This window comes from Elephantulus edwardii, unplaced genomic scaffold (assembly GCF_000299155.1).
Source record: "Elephantulus edwardii isolate Elephantulus edwardi_28Jun2011 unplaced genomic scaffold, EleEdw1.0 scaffold00141, whole genome shotgun sequence".
In the NCBI taxonomy this organism is placed as follows: Eukaryota; Metazoa; Chordata; class Mammalia; order Macroscelidea; family Macroscelididae; genus Elephantulus; species Elephantulus edwardii.
The window spans coordinates 7,408,284-7,425,873 of record NW_006399891.1 but is presented as its reverse complement, the minus strand read 5'-3'; the positions used below and the strand labels follow the sequence as shown (position 1 = coordinate 7,425,873).

The 17,590-nt window shown below is 44.0% G+C and overlaps 1 protein-coding gene and 1 pseudogene across 1 annotated transcript in view; both read right to left on the bottom strand.

The window, feature by feature from the left end:
* Window positions 1–666: 666 nt before the first annotated feature.
* The window catches only part of AK8 (adenylate kinase 8), a 254,354-nt gene continuing 237,430 nt past the window's right edge, over window positions 667–17,590 (bottom strand). Inside the window, exons 12-13 of the mRNA XM_006894435.1 lie at window positions 2,454–2,534; window positions 667–904 (exon numbers count right to left, since the gene is read on the bottom strand). Of these exons, the coding sequence (XP_006894497.1) occupies window positions 667–904; window positions 2,454–2,534 (319 nt within the window). The remainder of the gene's footprint in view (window positions 905–2,453; window positions 2,535–17,590) is intronic.
* Window positions 5,557–11,803, bottom strand: LOC102850064 (annotated as a pseudogene).

Sequence of the window (17,590 nt, the reverse complement as noted above, 5' to 3'; positions counted from 1 at the left end):
GTTACATCTCTCTTTTAGACGGTTCTCTCCCTCCTCTGTTTCAGTGCAGTATACATTATTGAACCCATCTTACTCAGTCTCTCCCCAACCCCAAGGACAGTCCCATTCTACAACAGTGGCATCATGTAATATTTGTCCTTTTGTGACTGGGATATTTCACTCAGCATAATGGCTAAAGCGCTTTATCTGCAGTACCTCAGCTAACCCCACAGCAATGCTGTAAGCCGGTGCTATTATTGCCCCACTTGGGAGTGAGATAAGAGGCTTCAAGGCTGTGACACACAGCGTATTGCTGCTGGAGCCAGTGCTCACCCAGATGTGACCCCAGAGATCCGGCCTGCTGCCTACTGCTTCACTGTGTCCCCCGTCCTGTGTTCCCAGACCCCAAAGTTTTCCAGGAACATCACCTTCAGGACACAAGACAGCATCCAGCACTCTTTATTGGCTTAGTAGATCTTTCCAGAAGGTTGTGTGTGTGTGTTGTGTAATATTTTTTCTTCACTGACAAAAGAGGACATTAAGTATTCACCTAATGAGGACTGTTACAAAGACAAGGGGGAAAATAATTGGAGAAGGACACTGGTGCCCTGGGGGTCACCTCTGGTACCGTGGGGCGGGGGTGAGAGGGCGACTGCTTCTCTGGGGATGCTCACTGCTCTGTTTGCATCAGCAGACTTTCGTGGGCAGGGGATTAATGATCCCACTCTCTATGTATTCAAAGACAGTGTAGGGGTCCTGGTCCCCATTGATGGTGATGGCATGTGTATAGTGGTCCTCCAGCTCAGCAGAGTTCCGGTAGAAAAGATCCATTTTGAGTTTGACCAGCTCTTCAGCATCCTTTGGGTTCTGCAGGAGCCGAGCCTGGATCTCTATGGTTGGGGGTGGCTTGTACATGAGGTGATACCTACAAGAGAGGAGGGGAAACGGATGAGCCATGGACCAGGCTGGGGAGAGGGCAGGGAAGGGTGGGACCCTGAGCTCTGCTGCTGGCCTACTTAGGGTACCTTGGTCATCACCATAAAAAAACAAGCATTTACTGTGCACCTGCTGGCTGCAAGCTTGGGTTGGGCCCTGAGGCCACAGAGAGACAGAAGACATGGTCTATGCCCAGAGGACAGAGGTGTGACCAGTGACAGGAAGAGGGAAGAATGTAGTAAGTGCCAAGTTCCTTCTTTCTTTCCTTATCTTCCTTTCTCTCTTCCTTCCAAACAACATTTATTAAACATCTACTATTATGTCTGACAGGCTCTAGTGGCTTAGTGATAAGGGGTTTTGGGGCCAACCCATAGGCAAGCAGTTCGAATCCACCAGCTGCTCCATGGGAGAAAGATGGGCTTTCTCCTCTTGTGCCGTTGACAGCCTCTGGAAACCTGCAGGAGGGTCAGCTATGAGTCCTTTCTGACTCACCAGTATGTAACAGCAACAAAAATACATGTCTGGTAGTTTATCTATTGTTGACAAGGCACGGTAAGCAAAATCGACATTGACAGTCTCATGGTCAAATGCAGGAAGAGAACACAGTATAATCCACAACAACAATGACAGATGACATAAGTACATGGGCAGTCACTGTGGGCAGAGGCCCTGGACAGCACAACGTGAAGGATATGGACCTAGATACAGGTTGGATCTGTGCTTCATAAGACTCCTGGTAGTGTCATTCCTCCCTCATGTCTGAGTCCCAGAAATAGTGGCCTGGTCACCAGGAGGGATGGCGGAGTCTACCACATAGCAGTTATTTATAAAACTCACAGCCACTGAGTTGGTTCCACCTCACAGCAAGCCTCCAGCAGGTTTTCTAGGCTGGAAGTCATAATGGGATGGGACCGCCTGTCTGTTTCCCTTGGAGCGGCAGTGGATCCAGACCATGTGAGACAAGACGCACAGCATCTGGCCTAGCAGCGCACGTCAGCGCTCCAGTCAATGGAGTATGCCATCAGAGTTTCTTTAACAACCAACCAGAGGCCCTTGTACTGATGATACTCGGTCAGACTGCAGAATAAAATTCAAGATTTACCTCCTGCAACTAGGAAGAAGTTCGAAGGTGAGCTGGTCCCTTTGAAGATGTGCTTGTTTAGGCAGCCAATGGGATGCCCCACAGTGAGAGGAAAGGTCCGGTGCAGCAGACAGATGGCTCCTACCCAATGAGTCCACTCACTTACACAGTCAATACTGTTGACCCAGGAGAGTACAGGTGAACATTTCTCCCACTTATTATGGTAGAGCTTTGAACATTCATTTCCTGGTTTCTCTTCCAGGCAAAGAGGGTCAACAGACTGTACAGAGGAGCCAGCTGATAAACCTCCTTTCCAGAGTCTCCAAACAGTAACCAGTATTAGCTCTGGAGAAGTCCTGCCATGGCACTAGGCAACCAGCCAGAGAGACGGGGCTCCTTGGTTGAACTGGATCTCTAGCCGCCCTCAGACGGCCAATCGTAAGAACCCAACACAAACCTTTCTCCTGTGACAGGATCGGTTCTTCTCAGGGTTAGTCGCTCAATGACAGAATCTAATGGTACATTCAGGAAAAATACCCTGTGGATAAGGAAAGAACAAATGCTGTGGTCAGAGGACAGCAAGCTGGACTCTCATCACCCAGAGACCAGCATCATTTCCCTGTGGAAATGATGCATGTGGTGGCTGGAGTTATCAGAATTTATTCCCTAGGAAGTTCCCAGCTCTCAGAGATTGCCACCATGGTCTCATAATCCATCTCTGAGATGGTTTCTCCACTCCCCTGATTCCATGGCAGCCCCCCAGGCGTATAACTCCAGACGCGGACCTCCCTGAGGGGACACGAGCAGTCCAGCTGAGCAGGACACTGTGCTCTCTTGAGTCACACAGACTTGGCTTTGAATCGCTCTTCATCATGACCTTGCCAAATGTGTGATTTAGCTCCTCTCAGCCTCAGTTTCTTCCACTGTAAAATGTGGACGTAGTTTGATGGTGCTGAAGATGTAATGAGATAAAGCCTGTGACAGTCCTCATTTGGACTTGGTCATACTTGATGTCCAAACAAAGCGGCTATTATTATTTTATCATTACATTATTGGATACTCATTCTGGGAGTCCAGACTCTTGACTGCTGTGAGCCCACTTTGGAGAGACGGCACTGGTTATTCACTGCTTCCTCACTTTCCCTGTTACAGAGGGGCCCCGGTCCCAAGGGAGAAAGACATTCAAAGTCAACAGTCCCATCTCAGACACCAAGCACTCACTTCTCCTGAAAACTCAGAAATTGAGACTGGAATACAGCACCTAAACTTCTAGTTCAAGGAGTGTAAGCCTCTCTATTGTTTTGCAATGGAGATCTTTCACCTTAACAATTGAGATGGATTTTATCTCAGAGACATTCAACAACATCTGGAGGTATTGATAAGGGAGAGTGCTGCTGGCATTTAGTGGGGAAGGGCCTAGGATGCTGCTGAACATTCTGTGCTACACAGCACAGCCTCTCATCAAAGAATTACTCAGCCCAAAATGCCAATGATGCTGTGGTTGAAAAGCCCTGCTTTCAGGATAAAGCACGGACGAATGGGACAGACATTTGTCTTGTTAGGAGAGGTTGGGATGTGTTGGGGTGGCCAAATAACCAGTTATCCCATGCCTACAGACTTAATTGATGCTTCTGTCTTTTAGTATTAAAGCATTCCTTTCCCACAAAAAAACAACTTCTAGAAGAGTCTCTCACTCATTTACTGTTTATTCATCCATCCTTTAATTAATTCAATAACACATTTAATTGAATGCCTGTTGTGTGCCAGGCTTTGTGGTAAGCACCAGTGCTTACCAATTCATTGTATGGAACTTAAACATTTTATTTACAAAAGTCATCATCATTGATTGATGTTTGCAGCTTCTTTTGGGGGTAACATCAGTGACATCAGTGACAACTAACACTCCCTGGGCACCCAAGGACGTGTCTTCATTTTGCTTTCAAGTAATTTACGTAAAGTCAGATCAGAAACATCCCTTGAAAAAAATTGAAGAAAAACACATGTAAACTAAGTTTTCTACCTTCCCTCACAGGACGGCAACACTCTCAGGAAGTCTTCGCTGCCTCCTCGTAGTTAGTAAACAGAAGAACCCTCTCACTGTCAGCGATTGGCTCTTGGGATTCTCCAGGTCAGCAGAGCAGGCTGCCACGAAGTAAAGCTCAGTGACCTGATGACAGCTGGTCTCTCAGGCCCAGAAGCCACCTTCTAAAGTCAGAGCAATTACAGACTCCAGACCAGCGTCCTGACTTCCACCCAGTGCTCAGGATCACTTGTGAAGTAGTGAATAAGGAGGGTGTCTCTTTATTTTATTAAAATTCCACTGCTTGGCTTTCCCTGCACAGGCAAAACCTCAATTAACTGGTACAACTGAAGAGAAGCCTATGATACGAGGGTTGGCAGGGATATTAGACATATGTGTTTATCTTTAAGGACTGGATCAGAGTTCCCTAATAGGTGTCTATGCTTCTTGCTCAAAATGCTGAATCAGTAGATATTGGGGTACTTAGGGGGAGCCTAGTGTTCTCCTGGTGATTGGAACTTTCTGGCCAAGGAGAACTGAATGAGGAATGCTTCAGGTTAGTTCTTTGACCCCCTATGAATTAGACATGAACTATTGCCTACATGAGAGAATATGTAATTTTCTGGGATGAGTGTGTCCATAGTTCTCTGGATACTCTAAGGACAGCCACTTCTTAAAAATGGTTATAGTCACTCTGGAAGGCAGTTTGGCATTTCTCCAAAAAGCTGAACATAAGAATTACGTATAACCCAGCTCATCCACTGCTAGGAATATACCTCAAGGAAAACAGAACTGAGATATGAACAGAGATTTGTACACCAAAGCTCACAGCAATGTTGTTCACAATGGCAAGAACATGGAAAGAGCCCAAACGTCCATCAACAAATGAATGGATTGACAATTTATGAGATATTCCACGATGGACTACTATGCAACTCTCAGGAGCAATGATTTAAAAAAATACTATATAACATTGAAGACATTAGAGAGCATTATGCTGAGTGAACTAACACAGCCTCAAAAATACAAATAGTACATAAAACTATTATTGTAAAAATAGCAGGATACTAGTACAATGTGTATAAATGTCCAAAGAAGGAAGGGGAGGGGTTTGGGGAAGGGTGGAAATCACAAGGTCACAGAGTTTGGTGGGTGGAGAGAGGGGGTGAAAGAATTAAGAAAGATCCAATGGGGATCTGAAAAGATGGGGAAACAGTGGCATAGATGTGATTAAATTTATAAGACACAATTTAGGTAAATGATTATAAGAAATACAATCCGAATGAAGGAATACATGAAATACAATGCACATATTTTTTGATGAATGACATCTTTATTTTTCTCATTTAAAGGCTGATAACCACAACTAATATTATTTTTTTAAAAATCCAACATCTCAATTGAAAAGGAGAATTGTATTCATTCATTAAGTGCTAATAGAGTTTTCTAAGACACAACTTGAAAATATCCAGCATGCATGTTTAATTTCTGTACAACAGATTTAAGATGAAGCATGTATGTTACATGTATCAAGACTTGATTATAAATTATCATAGTCATCACCATCATCATCATTGTCATCTTCACATTTCCTTTCAATAGATGGTTAACTGGCAGTATTTTGTGATGATCCCATATTAGTGGTAATAAGAATAGTTTTGGACCAAATTAATGATGGATTAATCAGGATATTCTGAACTGCTGATGTTGCTGGAATTGATACTTTTATAGCTGGAGACTGATACTTTTACAGCTGGGTATCTGGACTGTAAATTGCTACCCTGTGAGGGACACTGGAATCCCTACTTTAGTGGAAACAGACATGGTTTGTGGGGCTGGTATACCTAGTGTATACCTGTGGTATACCAGGTCTGCTAGTAATGTAACCAACACTTGGCCTTAAACTGTTATTCTTCCTGCAGCACCAGATGTCTTTTTCTGTATGGACTTTAGTCTATAATATGGAGCAATTAAGAAGTACCTATCAGATGGCAGTCTAGGACCAGAATATGGCTTGATCAAAGGCAAAGGAGTTTGATTTCTTTGCTGTGCAATATCTAATAAAAAATCTCTTTGGGGAGGAGAAGTGAAAGGTTGGTCTGCATGACACAGGATGTGCCAATTGCACATCATCTGGATCAACAGTTTCTTTCTTAGCATGGCCTGAATAAACTTTTACATCATCTAGAATTGCAGAACAACAACAGAATTGCAGTTATGTATTGGAAGACAAACTCCAACATCTGATTTCTAACTCTTGGCTCATACTCTGTAATGTCTACAACCTTGAGGATTTGTGCCATCATCTGTGCATCTTTCGGCATGCTCTGGGGAGAAGGCATCGTCCCAGACTCCACATTATCTGGAGATCAGACTGCTACTCCACGACCCTCAGGCCTGCCTTTAACTGTTTTTGGTGAGACATTTTTCTAGGTCGTGTAACCCCGGTATGTCCACCTTCTGTCCAGAGGTAACTCGTGGTGGCTGTGAAGCTGAACACTGTGACATTGATGTGTCAAACGTGAGAATGGTCACCTATGGTGGACAGTGCTTGGTGGAGCTCTCCAATTAAAACAAGCTTAAAAGCAGGAGTGGCATCCACTTCCATAATAGTTTGCTTCTGGAAAGCCTATGAACCTAGAGAAAGGACGAAAGTTATACAGGTGTCCAGGACTTTCATTCATAGGGTCGCTATGAGTCGCCTCTGACTCAACAGCACTTAACAACAACAATGTATTTCAGTCCTGATCCTGAGGCAAGCTCTTTGCCTAGTGTGTTTTCTTCCCCAATCCCTGGTGTACCCCAAAACAAACGTTGAGAGGCCACACTTTAAAGCTCAAGGCTAGAGCTCTCAGTCCCTTGCCTAGCCCCCCTCCTTCAGCATTATACAGCTGTACGCGCTTGAAATACAACGTACATTAATGAAATAAATTATGTCTATATAATAAAAGCTATATCTAAACCGAAAAACATGGTTATGAATCATTGCTTTTATGTGCCGCCGGGTTGTCTGTGACTCATAGTGACCATATGCACAATAGCTCTGAACTCTGTCCTATCCTGAGCCTGTCCCACTGTCTCCAACACATCTATACCTTTACCCCAGTGACCGTGTTTGTTAACCCATCTCATCCAGGGTCTTTGTCTCCGTGCCCTCCCTCCACCCTTCCAAGCATGATGTCCTTCTCCAAGGACTGGTTCCTCCTTGCAACATGCCCAAAGGATGTGAGATGGAGCTTCAAAATCCTTGCCTTCAAGGAGCACCTTGGTTTCATCCTGTCCAGGACAGACCTGTTTGTTATCTTGGTAGTCCATGGTGTGTTCAATACCTTTTCTCCAGCACCAAAACTCAAAGGCATTGCTTATTCTGTCATCCTTAGTCATTGTCTAGCTCTTTGATGCATAACCAGTAAGACTGTGGCCTGGATCAAGCGCACATGATTGCTCTTTAACACTGTAGAGAGGTCTCTGACAGTAGATTTTCCCAGTGCAATGTCTCTTTTGATTTTCTGACTGCTGGTGCCAGGAGTGTTGATCATAGAGCAACTGGTAGACTTGAACCATGGGTTTGGAGCAAAGCTCTTTACACTAGGCCATCAGAACTCCCTGACAGAAATTCATCATTGTTATTGTTGTTAGGTAATGCTGAGTCAAGAACAACTCATGCCAATCCTATAAACAACAGATCAGAACCCTGTCCTATCCTGTGCCATCATCATCTCTGACACTGTTGAGCCCAGTGCTGCAGTCTGTGTCAGTCCATCTCATTGAGGCTCTTCCACTCTTTCCCTGAACCTCCCGCCACCTTTCCAAACATATATCCTTTTCTAAAAAATAGTCTCCCCTAGAAACATGTCCAAAGTATAAGAGAGGAAACTTTGTCATACTTGTTTCCAAGAAGCATTTCTGGATGCACTTTCTCCAGCAACAACAGCAAAGTGCAACAGAGCAGCAAATAACAAATACTGGCAAGGTTGTAAAGAGATTGGAACCCTTATTCACTGCTAGTGGGAGCGTAAAATGGTGCAACCACTATGGAAGGCAATTTGGTGCTTTCTCAAAAAGTTAGAAATAGAAATACCATTTGACCCAGCAATCCCACTATTGGGAATACACTCTAAAGAAACCAGAACTGCCACCAAAACAGATACATGCAAACCATGTTTACTGCTGCATTAATTACAATAGCAAAAAGATGGAAGCAACTCAAGTACCCATCAGTAAATTAATGGAGAGGAAAAATTAGGGTATATTCATACAATGGAATATTACACAGTACAGAAAAACAAAGAACTCATAAAACATACAACATGGGTGACCCTGCAGAACATTAAGCTGAGTGAAGTATCTCAGTCGCTGAAGGGCAAATACTGCATAGCATCACAGGTCTGACATGAGGGTTTGGAAGATAGAATAGGGTAAGAGTGGATAGTTAACACTGCACTGGAACAGATGAAGGAAAGAACTGTTTAAAAGGAACATGTGATTAGGCATTATATGAACAACAGTAGCCCAGAATAAGAGGTAAATTGCAAAGAGGACTAGGGAGAGAGGGAGAAGGGAAGTAATTTTGTAATAATTAATGAACCTTTATAAAAACAAAAAAAAGTGAACTGAGGGAGGAGGAAAGGAGGGAAGGAGAGGGGTGAAAATGTGTAACAATTAATGAATGAAAATCTAACTTTTCTGTAAACTTTTGTTTAAATCACAATTAAAATAAAAAAATTATATAAAAATTATACCTGATAGAAATACATAAATTCTTTCTTTCATTTAAGCCAGTTTGAACTGACTAGTAACCAAAGGATACTTAGGATACCAAGTGTCTCTAATGTCATTTGCTTCTAGAAAATATGTGAGTTTCAAAAGCCATTAACCCTTGAGCCAAACTTTTTTTTAAGGCCAATTTCTCACACTTCCTTCTTCCTCTCTCATTCTGCTGCCCCTGTTCATGAAGTTTGCTTCCTCCAGATCTGCAGGAAGTCCTTCACGGGCCCTGACAAGAGCTCCAGCAGCCCCTCAAAGTGTGATGGTTTCCCGGCAGCCCCTGGGGGAGTGGAGCCTGGGAACCACGAAAGCACTTCATTTCCCTGCACATGTTCTTGATAATGACTTCTGTTTGCAATGTGCTGGAAAATAACCACCACCAAAGAAAACAAGGGAGATGGGGAATGTCTAAACATGGGGAGAGTAAGTGTTCCAGTGTGCTTTTATCCCTAGCACTCTGAACATGCTGGCTGCCCCGCCCCACCTCACACCCCTGTTATTTGGGAGGCCCAACAGCAACACCAGAACAAGGCCATTACTGGGGTTGGCAGTTGACAGGCTTCTCTGGTTGGTGACTCCTGTAGAGAAAAAATCTCTGATAATTGATGTTGCCTCATAAATCAACAAGACCACTTTTGGTCATTCAAAGGAATGGCTGTGACTGCCTGGCAAGTTCAGAAGCATGAGGACACCAAATTGGCACTTGGAAAGGCAGCTGGCAAGAGCCTAGCTGCAGGGGAGCCCTTCCTCTACAATGGAAGCTTCTGGTTATCCAGGTGCGGGGGCGCTGTGATGTGAGGTCTGGTGACGACAGCACTCTGCTGAGATCCCCGCCCTCCATGCACACCACCAGTCCCGGCCTATTTCTACCTTGCTCACAACAACACAGCCAGGCAAGGGATTGCAGCAATGGTGCAGAAAACACAGGGCAGGTAATGCAGGGTGGAGACCCTTCTGCAGCGTGTGCTTGTCAGCATGTCAGGTGTTTGGGTTGACTAGAGGAAGGAGCTGTTTGGGATTGTAGGATTTCAGGCTGGTAGATGCCTCAAAGGAGAGGCACTGGTGGACAACAGGCAAGTGCCCACCTGCTGACTGAAGTTGGTGTTTTGAACCCATGTAGCAGCTGGGGGCAAGGTGGAGGTGCGGGGAGACCTGGTGGCCTTCTCCCACGAAGATTACAGCCTAGCAAACCCTATGGGGAGGTGCTCCCCCTGTCACAGGTGGTCATTGTGAGTGAGAATTTACACAAGGCACTTACAGCAAACAGATGCCTCCCATGGGGAGGTGGAAGGTGAAGGTCTCTAATCCATTGGTCCTCAAAGTGGGGTCACTGGACCAGTAAAAGGTCTCCAGCATCCCCCATAGCCGAGAAAATTGGAGTCCAAGTTTTAATAAAGTCCATGGTGATTAGCAGGAAGGTTTGGTGGCCCAGTGGATAAAGGGTTGCACTGACGACCCAAAGGTAGGAGGTTAGAATCCATCAGCTGCTCAGAGAAATAAAGATGAGCAATCTCCTCCTGAGTGATCTACAACCTCTGAAAACTGACGAGGGGTGAGCTAAGAGTCCATTCCGACTTGATGGCACATGACACATGGTGATTTGGACATTGAAGTGGGAGAAGCGTTGCTCTTTCCCAAATTGATCTGGGGTTAAGAATCATCCAGAAAGTACCTTCCCAGTGCTAATGAAGTGAAACCTCCCAGGGAAGGGCTGTAGCTTAGTCAGCAGACAGGCGATTCTTCTGCTCAGGAAGGTGTGGAACCATAATTCTAATCCACACTTGGCTAAACAATAGAACTGTCTGTTGTTGTGTCCATCAAGTCAGAACCAATGCAAAGCTGACCCTCCAGCAGGTTTTCAGAGGCAGTAAATCACATGGGAGGAGAGTGCCCATCCTTCTCCCATGGAGCAGTTGGGGGATTTGAACTAAATGCCTTTGAGATCGCAACACAGCTTTTTACCACTAGGCCACCATCTAGGGCATCTTAGTCACCCTTAAGGCACAAATTGTGAAGTGCTATGAACTGAAAGTGTTGGGGTCTCCAAGGGTCAGAATTTGGTTTTCTAAGTTTTGGAGAACCTTAAGAATACTGAGGCGTAGGCCCCAAGTCCAAAGATTCTGATTTAATAGGTCCAAGTGTGGCAACAGAGGGGAGACTTTAAGAATTGTAATATGCAATCAAGGTTGAGTGCTCTGATCCAAATCTATTTAATGTAAAATATGGGGAAACTGAGTCCCAGTGAGATTAGAGGTTCTCAGACTGTTACTCAGTTACTGGTATCAGATACTCAACAAGAGGTGCCCCCTTTTCATCATACTCCATGAGGAACTGCATGGTGCAAAGCAAGCCTTTCTCCTCACAGACTTTGAGGCTCACCCCCTGCTCCAGAGCTAAACCCACTAGAATTTCAGGGCTGGCATTCTTTCCAAATCCATGGCTAAACGTGGTAATCTTGAAAGAAAGGCTATACAGCCAGTGGTTTTTGTCTCTTCATTTCAACCAGTAAGCCTCTATAATGTGCAAAGTCCTACTTTTAAAAAAATCCTATAATGTAGTTGCTAGACATTATGGCAAAGGCAGAAGGAAGCATTTTGCTGATGCTATGAGAATAAACTTACAGTGTAATGAGATTCTGAATACCCATACATGTATACAAATCAGTGGGTGTACAAAAATATAAACCATATTGTAATACTCATTTTACATGAACTATAATCCCAGGGCTACACATACTCTTGCAGAAAAGCAAAGAGGAGGAAACAGTCCTCATTTAATTTATGAGGCAGTGTGAAAATGACTTGGAGGCAATTTCTGACCTGTGTCTCTTGGCAAGGAGGAGAATCACCATCAACATCAACAGCCCAAGGCCGATTGCTGTGAGGTCAGTTACTGTACCTCAGTCCTCTAACCACTTTGCCAGCGTTGACACCAACTCCCCTCCCTTGGTACATTCTACTTCTTTGCTGGGTTCAGTAAATTATTGCAATAGCCAAGCAGAACTCACAGATCTTTCTCATGATTACGAGATTTGTTAGAGAAAGAATGGGTTTTTTAATCGACTTGTTCAGGATAAGACCTTCATCTAACCTGAAGTCGGCATCCAGGTCTGACAAGGACTAAATGTGGCAGTGAGGAATGGGCAAGTCAGTAGAGAAATCTAATTGGAATGAAAAAGTGAAACTTGAGCAGAGAGTAATGAAAGGAATTTTGGAGCAACTGGCTAATGAGGTGCAAGTGAAGTGTGCTGAAAACACATGGCCATCGAGTAGACCGCGACTCATGGAGACCCGGGTGTTACCGAGTAGAATGGCCACACAGGGTTTGCTTGGAGCAGATCACCAGAACTTTATTATGTGGTGCCACAAGGGACTTTTAGGTTAGGAGTTGAAAGCAAACTCCTAACTCCCATCTCCATGCTGAGACTAGCCATGCTCACCACCCCAAGGTAGAGTCAGTGAGAACAAAGAAAACAGAGCAGAAGGTCCTAGGAAGGAGCGAGAGACCAGAACTAAGGCCAGAAACAATGGCCGCAGCTTTGGGTGAACTTTTTCCTTCCCCACTTCCTCGTTTGGAGCCTGGTACCAGAGGTACCGGGACCTTACGTAATAGCAGCTGACCCTGCGGAACATGGCAAACATTCATCATAGAAGCAGGAGTTGCCCCTCACCACCAGTCAGAAAAAGCCACTAAATGGAAAAGCAAATGAGTTCAGGTAAGGGAGAACAGGGCATTACCACCAGCACGCAGCCCCTAGCGCCTTGTTCATCTCACTCTCAGGAGGGGCCCACTGTCTGACTTCTGGTGCAGTGCTTTCTACTTGTATTCTTTTACTGGTGGGGTGCTGGTGAGTCGGAGATGACTCCTAGCTGACCCTCCAGTGGGTTTTCAGAGGCAGAAAACCACCCGAGAAGAGACTGCCCATCCTTCTCCTGCCGAGCAGTTGGTGGCTTTGAACTGATACTAATCACTTCTGTGAGGGTCTCTGGCAACATGGTTCTGGAATCTGCTAGTTTCCTCTGAGGTATTCTACCCTGGGCATCTGCTACACTGAAACGAGAGCCTAACACCTCCCAAAGGAGTAACAAAATAAAGTCCAATTTGAGTGCTGTTGTTTACTTAGGTCACCTGCAAAGTCTCTGCCATCCAAATGGACTCCCTGTGAGCTGTCATCTGAGCACAGGAGCTGAGTCTGCCCCACTCAGGGGTTTCTTCTGTGCCTGGCATATGGTCATGAAGGGTGAGTGTGATTGAGGAAGTCACCTGTGGCATCTTAGGGACCTTTCTATGTCCTAGCAAAGTGCCCCCTCATTCAAATGGGATCAGTTCCTAAATCCTCCTGACGGGTGACCCAAATGGTAAGCAAAGTTTCTCTAGTCACAGTTGTAAAAGATTAGGCATAAGATATGTGAAGGAGAAAACAATAAATAATGCTGGCCAGAACTGGGGCACAGGATCAGCCTGGAGCCAGGAAAAGGCTCTGGCCAGAATTTTAAAAATTAATATGTATAGTTGTTGTTGATTGCAGCCAAACATGACTCATAGTGACCCTATGAACAAAAGGCCTGAAGCCCCTCTACAACTATCGACATTTATCAAAGTTCATAGAGTTTTCAGAGTCTGATGTTTAGGAAGTGGATGCCACTCCTGCTTCCAAAAATATATAAATTGTTGTTTTTACTCTAACAGGAGAAGCAATTGAGAAATAAAGGCTAGAATCTCCAACTTTCTGGAACACCCCCCACACCGTCCTCCTGCCCTCAGGGAGCAGCTGCAGTGTCTTCTGGACTCCTTGAAATAAAAGAGAGCCTCCCGATGGCCATTTCTTGTTTAAAACTGTGCATAATTGATAGTGGCAAATCTGCCCCAGCTGCATCTAAAATCTCTCCAGGGGCAAGAAAACATTCTCTATGACTATCATTAACTACTAAATTAGCAAGCATTCCTGGCAGTTTACAACGTGCCATACAAAATGCAGCAGTCTGGTCTAAGAAGAATGACCCAAGGATCAAATTCCTGCATAATCGATCTTCATTTTAAAGGCATCTTAAAATTTCTGTCTCCCTCACCAACTGGGAAGGAAAAGAAGAATCCCTCTGCACACTGCCACCCAGACTGGCGAGCACCAGACAACAGAATGCAAATCATCGCCAGGCAGGAAGTTCTGCAAACTTCCTAAAAAGAAAGGCAGATAAAACTAATGCAAAAAGCGCAGTAAGCAAGGAGAAGGCCAGTTAGGAGTTAAGTGATTTACAGGTTTCCCAGGTGCATTCAAGAGATGCTGCCCTGCCATGGGCTGAGGGAAGCAGGAGAGGGATTTGGTTGCCCAAGAGGTAGGAAGGAGAACTTACAGGCCATCCTCAGCAAAAGCAACTTGGAAGTATGTTAAGGTATTTGCAAGATCTGAGTTGACTCTGGGTCAGGAAACAGCATCTGTGTATGTGGGGCCATGTCCTATGAACACAAGATACTAGACCTGTTCTGAGTTCTTGGCAGGATCTAGAGACTTTTAAATGTCTTAACATTGATGTTTTAGTCCTTGAATCGACTTCCAGTAACTCTTCAGACTTTATGATGGTGGGGTTTTTTGTTTTCATTCATTCACTCACATGTGGTTGTTATGTGTCATTGAGTCTCCTGACTCATAGTGACCCTATGCACAAGAGCGCTGAGCTCTGTCCTATCCTGAGTCAACCTCACCATCCATCTCTCATACCCCTACTCCTATTACTAGTTATGGTGTCAATCCATCCCATCCAGGGTCTTACTCTGCTGCACTGTTCCTCCACCCTTCCAAGCATGCTGTACTTTGAAGATTGGTCCCTTCTGGCAATGTGCCCACATTAAATCAGAAAGAGCTTCAAAATCTTTGCCTCCAAGTTCACCCTCTCTGGGACAAATCTGGGACAAATTCTTTTGGCAGTTTATAGTATGTTCAATACTCTTCTCCAGCACCACAACTCAAAGGCATAGATTCTTCTGCTGTCATCACTGTCCAGCTCTCTGATGCATGACAAAGAACTGCGAAAACCATGACCTGCATCAAGCACAGCTTAGTCTCTAAATTGACACTATTGCTCTGTAGCACTCTGGAGAGGTCCCTGACAACAGATTTACCTCATGCAAGTAATCTTTTGATTTCCTGATTGCTGGCACCAGAAGTGTTGACTGTGGAACCAAGCAACTTATACCTGTGAACAGTCTCAATTTCTTTTCCTTCTATCATGGTGCTGTCAATTGGCCCAGTGGTGAGAATCATTGTTTTCTTGATGTTGAGCTTCAATCCATACTTCAGACTACAGTCCTTGATCTTCGGCAGCAAATGCTTCAGGTTCTCCTCAATTTCAGCAAGCAAAGTTGTATCATCTGCATAATGCAGGTTGTGATGAGTCTTCCTCCAATGCTGATGTCACTTTTCTCCTCATAAAGTCCAAATTCCCAAATGATCTGTTCTGCATATAGATAGTAAAGGTATGGATACTGGATGCATCCTTGATGCACTTCTTTCCTCATTTTGACCCATGCGCTGTTTCCCTGCTCTGTTCTGATGAATGCCTCTTTGTCCAAGCATAGGTTTCACATGAGCACAGTCTAGTGTTCTGGGCTTTCCATTATTCTCAATGTTAGTCACACTTTGTTGTGATCCACACAGTTACATGCCTTTGCATTGTCAATAAAACACAGACATTCCTCTGGTATTCTCCTCTTTCAGCCATGATTGATCTAATGTTAGCTATGATGTCCCTAGTTCCACGGCTTCTTCTAAACCCAGTCTGCACTTTTAGTAGTTCTCGGCTGATGGGATGTTCCAATAGGTTTTGGATAATCTTTAGCAGGATTTTGCTTGCGTGTGATATTGTTTGATAATTTCCACACTGTCAGATCACCATTTTTTTTTTAAATGAGAATAAATATGAATCTCTTCCAGTCAGTTTGGCCAGGTAGCTGTTCTCTTGATCATGGCACAGTCTGATGAGTGTGTCCAGGGCTGGATCTGTTTGTTGAAATATGTCAACTGATATTCCCTCAATTCCTGGGTCTTGTTTCTTGCCAGTTCCTTCAGCGCAGCCTGAACTTTCTCTTTCATCACCATTGCCATATGTTGTTTCATGAAATTCTTCTGTGTTAGCCAATTCTTTTTGATATAGTGACTCTGTGTACTCCTTTCATCTTCTTTTGATGCTTCATGGATCAGTATTACATGCATTCAGTACTCTGCCCACAGCATCCTTAAGTATTATTACTCGAGTCTTGAATTTGTTCTTCAGTTCCTTCAGCTTAAGAAAGGGCAAGGAAGTTCATCCCTTTTGATTTTCTGACTCCTTGCACATTTCATTATAATACTTTGCTTTGTCTTTCCGAGCTGCCCTTTGAAATCTTCCGTTCAGCTTTAACTTCCTGATTTCTTCCTTTTGCTTTGGCTTCTCAATGTTCTAGTGCAATACTGAGAGTCTCTTCTGACATCCATCTTGGTCTTTTCTTCCTCTTCTGTCTTTGTAATGACCTTTTGCATTCTTCCTGGGTGATATATCTGATAGCCTCCCACAGCTCATCTGGTCTTCATTCATTAGTGTTCACGGCATCAAACTTGTTCCTGAGATGGTTTTTAAGTTCAAGTGGGATATACTTAAGGCCAAATTTTGGTCCTTGTGGATGAAATTTCTTTAGCTTCAGCTTGAACTTGAACTTGCATATGAGTAGTGGATGGTCTGCTCTACAATCAGCTCTTGAACTAGATTTCACAGCTGATATTGAGCTACTCCAATAATTCTTTCCATACATGTAATCAGTCTGATTCCTGTATAGGCCAGCAGTTGAATCCATGTGTATAGTTGCCATTTATGTTTCTAAAAGGTATTTGCAATGAATAAATCATTGATTGTACAAAATTCTACCATTTTATCTCCAGCCTCGTTTCTTTCGCCACATCTACGTTTCCCATACATTTTATAACATTAATTACAATTGCAAAATGCCATAATTCACAATGCCCTATTGAAATCTCACTGCACCTTCCCTTTCCCTCCACTTATCTATTTACTATTCTCTGCTCCAATCCCTGCCTGTCAACCTTCTACAATTTTTTCTGTATGTAAACTTTTCCTTAGACTCTATGATGATGATTTGTTATGATTAAGAACCTGCTTTTTTGTTCTATCTGATCAGTATAATTTGGCCATTATCATGCATCCTATATAGTCCAGGGTGAATTCAGACACAGTAGGGTAGAAATATTACTTTGTTCAGATTACTATTTTGCTACCCCAACAACTTTTAAACAACTTTTCTTAAAAATGAAGTGGGAAGTAGTCTCTTAGTTATCTGGTGCTGTTATAGCAGAAATATCACAAGTAATGGCTTTAATAACCAGAAGTTAATTCTTTCACATTTTGTTGTTGTTGTTATTGTTAGGCGCCCTCTAGAGTAGAACTCTTAGCGATCCTGTGAATAAAGATCTGAACCTTCTCTATCCTATGCTGTCCTCATCATCTCTGACATGCTTGGGCCTATTGCTGCAGTCACCATGTCATCTATCTTATAGAGGATCTTCCTCTCTTTCACTGACCCTCCACCTTTCCAAGCATGATGTCCTTTTCCAAAGAGGAGCCTCTCCTAACAATGTTGTTGTTGTTGTTATGTGCCATCGAGTCGTTTCCGACTCATAGCGACCCTATGCACAACAGCTCTAAACCCTGCTCTATCCTGCGTCAAGCGCACCGCCTCTGACACACCCATCCCAATTACCCCAGTCACCGAATCAATCCATCTCATAGAGGGTCTTCCCCTCCTGCGCTGTCCCTCCACCC